The sequence below is a fragment of the Leptinotarsa decemlineata genome, unplaced genomic scaffold, assembly GCF_025532065.1.
Source record: "Leptinotarsa decemlineata unplaced genomic scaffold, Ldec_3_MD MMD2_tig00000035_RagTag_RagTag, whole genome shotgun sequence".
Lineage (NCBI taxonomy): Eukaryota > Metazoa > Arthropoda > Insecta > Coleoptera > Chrysomelidae > Leptinotarsa > Leptinotarsa decemlineata.
Window position 1 is genome coordinate 4,053,285 of NW_027412540.1, and position 8,544 is coordinate 4,061,828.

The window sequence follows — 8,544 nt, forward strand, 5'->3', positions numbered from 1 at the left end:
CATAAAGCAAATAGCATATAACAACCATATTCCCGCCAACTTAATTGAAAAACTGATCTCCAATAAGAACAAAAAATTGACCATGCAAGAACTATACCTAAATCAGGAAGAACATAAAGAAGGTAAAAAATATGCTAGCATAAGTTATTCAGGGAAGCTCTCAGAAAATATAAAGAACTATTTTTCAAAACTCAACATAAGCACATCATTTTCTAATAAGAATAATTTAGGAAACAGGTTATTCAACGCAAAACCCAAAAGGGATAAATGGAAAAAAATCGGGCATATACAGACTAGAATGTAGGGACTGCCCAGTCAGAAAGGCAGAAACTTCGACATAAGATACCGAGAACATGTATTATCAGATAAAAAATCAGCCATACATGGACATCTGAAAGAAACAAACCATACAATAAATTAAGGAAACATGAATATTCTTCATACATGTAACAAAGGAAGGGAGATGAATTTACTGGAAGCGTTGGAAATAAATAAATTGTTCAAGGACCCCAAGTTCATTACGCTCAATGACCAACTAGATCTATGCAGCTCGTCCCTTTTGAATTTAGGAATTTAAGGATCTATCCAATAGTTGGTAATCGTGAAATATTGTAATATTGGTAACGGGTTAGGTCAGGTACCTAGAGCAGATACCTGTCCACACTATTTAAGACGCAACCTGACAATTTGTGGTAGTTACTTGAAAATGGCCTTATGAGCCAAAACCGGTCGTAACGAATAAATAAACACAGTAGAAAGAAGACAAAAGTATTTTCTTTATTCTATATTCCAAACCCTGTATTTTTCAATTCTTCACCTTCCATTAGTGATGTTATATCTAGGCTTCCACATATTTTCAAGGGTTTGAATGTAGAAATCGCTCATAAAACTTCAACTACCATAAATGAAATTGATTCTCAAAACTTGAAAATTGAACCCGCATCAATCTGTAATCTAAATTAGTTAATTCACTGTAATGGTGAATATATTGGTTAGACGTTGAGGTTACTGAAAAACCGTTAACCAAAAACTCGTAAAAGTGATAGTAAATTACATCCGGGGACACGTGCTCTCGACCAGAATGTGTCAGTGAACTATATGATGATTTTTCTGTCAATTCAGACAGGAACTTTCAAGTAAATGATAACAATAATATGTTTGGGTCCTGACCTGACTGACTTGATATAAATATCTATCGCTATCAGTCTCAGATTTGAACGAAAAACCAAATTATCTTGATAAAAATAGTGAGTGAAAGTATACTGAAACCATTCAGCTGATAATTCCAATACTGTAAGTCGAAATTCTTATTCTGTGGAATTGAAACATCACCTAACTCGCAACATAACCTATATCCACCTCACCGTCAAATACGAACCGAGATCGAAAACCGCTTGCTCGCTTCTCATAGGCGACAGGGCCGGACTAAGAACTCGATGAAGTTCGTGTCGAACCAACGATAACATGAACAATTTTAGAGAGGAGGTTTCTGACTACAGGAACCTCCAACAACAATCTAACTCAGAGAACACACTACCAAGACCCTCCTACTCATCAGCAGTGACCCTACAACAAATAAATAAATTTCCAAAACGAGAGCAGGCAATTATTTTCACCGCAACGGAAGGCGCTAAAATTCAGGAATATATTCTCGCCCTTGGGCAACGGATTAGTCCAAAAAATATCTTATTTGCCTCGAAAATATCAAACAACCGAATATGTATTTACCTGGCAAATACCTCTATAGTTGATAATTTCTTAAACACCAATGGATACATAATAGTACAAGAAGAAATTCTCAGAGCTAGAAGACTTATAACCCCGTCAGAACGAATTATCATCTCAAATGTTTGCCCTAGTATTCCCCACAATGCTCTAGAACAAAAACTCACACAAGCAGGACTTAAATTAGTTTCTCCCACAACCTTCCTAAGAATTAATATGTCTGACCCCCAATATTCCCATGTATTTAGTTTTCGGCGACAGGTATACATTTCCCCACCTGAAGATGTCACAATACCTGAAACCCTGATAATAGAAAATGATGATACATCCTACCGTATATTTTTATCAAAAGATAATATAACTTGCTATAACTGCAAACGAGACGGCCATATTGCCTCCCAATGCCCGGAACTACAAACTTCAAGTGAGCATGGCCCCCAAACCACATCCTCATCTGAAGCCCCACAAACTGAACCAGAAACCGAAACAAGTACGTCGCAACCTTATCAACCTAACCCTCCAGAAGTGCCTCAACCAAGAAAACCACAAAAACTCTACCAGAAACAATATCTCACAAAAGAAATATTTCAGAAACACTGAGCCCACCAGTCGATCTCAAACAAAATGAAGAAATTTCATTTGATAGTTTCCGTACACCTGAAAATAAAACGTTAAAAAAACATAGACTCAGCGCTTCAAGGGAACACTTAGCATCATCAATTGAAGAACAACTGCTACCATCCAAAGGACTTATTGAAAACGGCACAGATAAATTTGTATTGAATTACAACCAGTTGAAAGACTTCCTAGAAAATGTTTATGGAAATAGCGACCCACTGAGTGTCGCCAAAGAATACACAGAAGACATACACGGTCTAATAATTATGCTATCTAAAGTTTATCCATTTTTCACCGAACGTGGAATCAAAACTAGATGTTCAAAATTACAAAAAAACTTCTGAAACAACTAGCAGAAGAAACACCAAAATCAGCCGCGTCTGACACGGAAAGCGAGGAATCATCTCTAGGAAACTAATCCAAATAATCCTTTTTAATAAGCGCACAAATGTTCTCTATTCTGCAATGGAATCTAAACGGGCTCTACACTCAATTAGAAATGCTAAAAATCTTATTAGCAGAACACAACCCATCAATACTGTGCCTTCAAGAAACTCATTTAAAGAATGAAAACTCATACTCAATTAATAATTACAATGTGTACACCAAAAATCGTGAACACGGGGAAAGAGCAAGCGGAGGAGTTGCAATATATACAAAAAAGTCACTGAATGTAGAACAAATCCCTCTTACATCGGATATTGAAGCTATAGCAGTAAAAATACGGGGAAGAAAAGATCTCAACATCTGTAATATCTACCTACCGCCAAGCAAAGAAATTGAAAACACAAATTTAGTAGAACTTTTACAACAAATTCCAAAACCTAGAATTATCATCGGAGACTTCAATGCTCACAACATTCTATGGGGGTGCACTTCAACAAACACCAAAGGCCGCATATTGAAGAAAGTCATAGAAGATGAAAACTTAATAATTCTCAATAATGGTGAAATAACGAGATTGAACCCCTCAGGAAATTCAAGCGTATTGGATCTTAGTATTTGTGATCCTCAATTGATATCACAATACACTTTTGAAGTCCTATCCTTTTCCTATGGAAGTGATCATTTTCCCATTAAAATAACTGACATAGACGGCAACCATGAAGCTCAGATAGTAACTCCTAAATGGCGTTTGAAAACCGCGAACTGGGACCTTTTTTCAGCCACCATTGAAGAGAAAATAAAAAATTTTCAAATATCAGAAAATGTCGACGAGTCTGTAAAAACTTTCACTAGCATCATCACAGAGGCAGCATATAAGTCAATTGGGAAAACGAAAACATTGAGAAACAAGATAGCAGTACCATGGTGGAACCAGGAATGTGATATCGCTATAAAAACAACTAAAAATGCTCTGAGTAGATTCAAAAGACACAAATCTACAGAAAACTGGATTAAATTTAAAGAACTGAGGGCAAAGTCTAGATGGGTAACAAAGAAAAGTAAAAGAGAGTCCTGGACTAAATACGTTTCGTCTATAAATAGCCAAACTCCAATTGCCAGTATATGGAATAAAATTAATCGCATCAAGGGAACAAACTATAACTACGGAATAAATGCACTCGAATATGAAGGCAGATACATTTTAGATCCAGTAGAAATTACAGAGATTATGGCAGAAACTTACAAGAATAACTCAAGCAATACTCATTTCACTGAAACATTTCTAAGCAGAAAAAAAGAAGAGGAATCTTCGTTTCACTTCAATGAATCAAGTGAAACGCAAAAAGATCCCCTCGACAAAGAAATAAAAATGGAAGAACTTGAGGACGCTCTGAACAACACCAAGAATTCCAGCCCTGGACCTGATGACATACCTTTCATATTTCTCTGTAAGCTTCCTTCTACAGCAAAGCAAACCCTTCTGGCAATATTTAACAGAATATGGACTAAAAGATGTTTTCCAGCAAAATGGAAAGAGGCTATAGTAATACCAATTCCTAAACCAGGGAAAACAAAAACCTTAGCAAAATCATATAGACCGATATCTCTAACATGCACAATGTGCAAACTTATTGAAAAAATCATAAACAAGAGACTGTTATGGCATCTGGAAAGTAACGGACACCTATCATGCTATCAAAGCGGATTTCGTCAGGGCAGATCGACATTAGATAACCTTGTAGGCCTAGAGAGCTACGTACATGAAGGTATGGCAAACAAACAGAAGTGTATTGCAGTATTTTTCGACATCTAAAGAGCTTATGACATGGTATGGAAACACTATATAATTCGACAGCTTGTATCGAAAGGAGTGAATGGACATCTACTTAGCTTTATTAAAAATTTCTTGGCGGATAGATGTTTCAGAGTGAGGAACAAAGGAGAATTATCACAACTGAAAATACAAGAAAACGGAGTCCCACAAGGATCCGTAATTAGCGTAACATTATTCCTTCTGGCCATAAACGAGGTGACAACACACATAAGCCAACCTATAAAAGTTAGTCTCTTTGCTGATGATCTAGTAATTTATTTGAAAGGAAACGATGTAACAACCATTCAATCTAGCTTACAGAAGACCATAAACGAAATAGAAAACTGGTTATTTATCACTGGATTTCAAATAAATACAGATAAAACTAAATGTATAGTTTTTGCAAAGAAAAAAACAACGAAACCTACATTACAATTGCTGGGAAATAGCATAGAGACAGTGGAAAAAATAAGGTATTTAGGAATGAATATTGATGATAGGCTCACCTGGGAATATCACATCAAAGAACTCATAACAAAGTCCCAAAATGGTCTTTACCTCCTGAAAGTACTTTCAAACCATCATTGGGGTTCCGACAATAAGCTTTTACTCCTACTATACAGGGCTCTTGTGAGATCGAGGATAGATTACGGCTCTGTAGCATATGATTCGGCAAGTAAGAGATTGTTAAAACTACTTGATTCAATCCACAATTCAGCGCTCCGTACCGTACTAGGAGCACATCGCACCTCCCCAATCCCAAGTATTTACTGTGAGGTAGGAGAACCCACATTGCAGTTGAGACGTCAATACCTTAGCCTTTCGTTTGCAGCAACTATTGCCTCGCACAAACAACATCCTACAGAGAAATATGTATTTTCGAATAGATACAAAACCCTTTTTTCGAGTCGAAACAAAATAGCTATTCCATTCTATGAACGCCTAAATAACCTCCCAATAACCCATAAAATCAACTTTTCAAAAATTTGTCAAACACACCTCTCAATCAGTCCTCCTTGGTTAATATCTAAGCCAAACCTCGACTTATCTCTGCAGAGTTTTCAAAAAACCAACACTCCTGCCAATATTATCTCCCAGACATTCCAGATTCTTCTCTCCCGCTTTCCTGATCATAATAAATTCTATACCGACGCATCTAAGACAAAAGACAAAGTTGGAGCGGCCTTCGTTCATCGAAACGAATCCCAGAAATTTTTCCTGCCAAAAAATTCCAGCATTTTCAGTGGCGAAACTCTCGCTATACTTCAAACTGTCAAACATATATCCACTCTAGAAACAGAAAAATCTCTCATCATCACCGACTCACTAAGTGCCATCAAAGGCATTCAACAAATATACAGTAAAAACCCAACCATACTAGATATTAAAGAAATTCTACACCAACTTACAATATCAAACAAAGAAGTCGTCATAGTATGGGTGCCATCACATGTGGGTATCTCAGGGAACGAAAATGCAGATAGAGTGGCTAGAGAAGCAGTAAATGAGTGGGTCAAACCAGTCGAGCATCGCTTGTGGATTGGAGATGTGAAATCCTTTATCAAAGTTCAAATGAAAGAACAATGGCAAAATGAGTGGCAACGTAAATTATCGAAACTCAAAGAAATAAAAAATTCTGTGGAACCGTGGAGGAATCTTCCGGCGAAAAGAAGCCATCAAGTAATTATATCAAGATTAAGAATAGGGCATACTAGATATACTCACGACCATATTTTCAAAAAAGAACCAAAAAAAATGTGCGTAAACTGTACGGTGCCAGTAAGCGTTAGGCACATACTAGTAGAGTGTCCCGCATATGATGACATCCGTAGAAAATATAAATTGGAGCCCAACCTGAAAACCCTATTAGAAAACCGTTCGGATATTTCTGACTTAATAGCATTTCTGACTGAAACTCATCTAATAGACAAAATATGAAAATGGAATTATTGTTACGTAGCGTTAAAACAATCACTATATGTAAATTGAAATTGTAATGTTGATTGCTAATGACCCTGCGTGGTCGATGCAATATTTTTCTTTGAATAAAAAAAAAAAAAAAAATAATATGTTTGAATTTCTCCCATAATTGGAGACAATTTCAACAATTTCTTTCGAATTTGCTCTTCCAGTTATATTTGAATATTTTAGTTTGAAGTTATCTATTTTGGTAACAGGTTATCTCACTCCAGTTGATTGTTTTTTTTATGACAGTTGTTTCTAATCACACTTCCAGTTAGGTGTTTCATTTTCTCACTTCAATTTTCTCATTTCAAATTCTGAATTATCTGACAGTCATTATGTATAAATTCATTTCTTATTAAAATATTCTGATGGCCATCCACATTTTATTGTATAATATAAAATAAAAAGCTTTACAGTTTGTCAAATCTAGGAAGCGACTTGTAACATATCACCACCTGCGTACACCTGAGAGTATAGTCCTCGCCTCAAGTAGCAATAAGGGTTGATGGTTTACGTAATTGAATTCAAATGAGTTTGTTTTTTGCAGTCTGTATCGCATTCAATTTCGGGTTTATTAAGGAAAGGTAGAAAGGAGAAGGGTTGAAGATTAAAATGAAAATTCATTGAGAAACATTATAATTACAAATAATCAACACCAGACAGATCAGAATCGCTTGTAATGTTATCACTATCCTCGCAGGTACTATCGTCATTATTACCTTGAACATTTATAATAACTTTGTCTATTGCGAAATCAAGAGCAAGTTTCTTCAAAGCATAGAATTCTTTGAAACATTTAGCGGGTTCGCAACCGTTTGCCACTGCTCTTGAGGAAAAGATGTGGAGAATTAGTCGCATAGGTAAACTCTCAACAAATTTGAAATTGAAGTCCACATTTTCATCAGCCAAATATTGTTTCAGTGGTGCCCATACTGATTCTATTGTGTTCAAATCTAGGTAATGAGGAGCCAATCTGAATACAGTGTGTCCATGATTTTCCATAATCCTATCTATTTCATACAACTTGAATCCTGGGTTTATGTAAGTGTTTTAATGATGAAATAGAGGTCAATTTTCAGCATATCAGCCGTCTTCTTTACCATTCTCTCATCTCATCTTTCCTCGAGGACATTTCTTGCACCCACTTTTTGTAATTGTCGTAATTCATTTCGCTATTATATAGTTGCCCGATTTTGAATTCGAATTTCTGATATGATACATAAAAATGTGGGAGTCCTCCAAAGGAAGAACGGAAATAATCAATTTCAAAAGAAGTAACTTCATACAGATGAGTAGATCAAGCAAAGAAGTAACTTTCGGACACAAACTGAAAGAAAACGCCTTTCTGAAACAGCTACTTTCAAATAAACATTGAATTTCACGAAAGAAAAGTTCTTTCGAAACGAATAATTCCATATGAACAATGAATTACACAGAAACAATTTTCTCTACTCAGTTTGTATTCCAAACATCCGTTATGGAATTGAATCAGATATCATTCACAGGATTTCTACACAATATACTAAATGAAAATTAAAAATTTCGCTATGGAACACTGTCGTGCTCACTGTTTCAGGAAGGCTTTTTCTTTCAGTTTTTGTCAGAAAGTTACTTCTTTGCATGATTTACACATCTATGTATGAAACTACTTCTTTTAAAATTGAACAATATCGTTCTTCGAAAAACCCCCACATTTTTTTGTATCAAGATAGAGTAGTAGAAAGCCGAAAACGTTCCTCCCCAAAAATTTGTCACACCTAAAAATATATTCCATTTTATCCTCCTGCATTCATAATAGTCTGGTCAAATTAGACTGAAAAATAAGAGTGAAGGTACATACATATACAACAAGCTGCAAATGCGTGTAATTGTTCAAAACATAGTTGAAAATAAGATTTTAAAATTCCGAATAATTGCGATGGCTGGAAAAAAATTATTTTAGGTCAAAGGTCAAAAATCTCGAAAAAAATTGGTTTCTCGCGATTTTCAGGAAAACGAGTATTATCATAAAATAACCTCAAATAAAAATTGTAGAT

General features: G+C 35.6%; 1 protein-coding gene across 1 annotated transcript; it reads left to right on the forward strand.

Annotated features, from left to right (window-relative positions):
- The first annotated feature begins 4,555 nt into the window (after positions 1–4,555).
- LOC141481105 (uncharacterized) lies at positions 4,556–6,481 on the forward strand. Its single transcript, XM_074172218.1, has one exon. The coding sequence runs from the start codon at positions 4,556–4,558 to the stop codon at positions 6,479–6,481; it is 1,926 nt and encodes a 641-aa protein (XP_074028319.1).
- The last annotated feature ends 2,063 nt before the right edge of the window (positions 6,482–8,544 follow it).

What these genes read in the sequence shown, in the direction of transcription:
- LOC141481105 (XM_074172218.1), top strand. Translation starts at nt 4,556, where the DNA reads ATGGTATGGAAACACTATATAATTCGACAGCTTGTATCGAAAGGAGTG.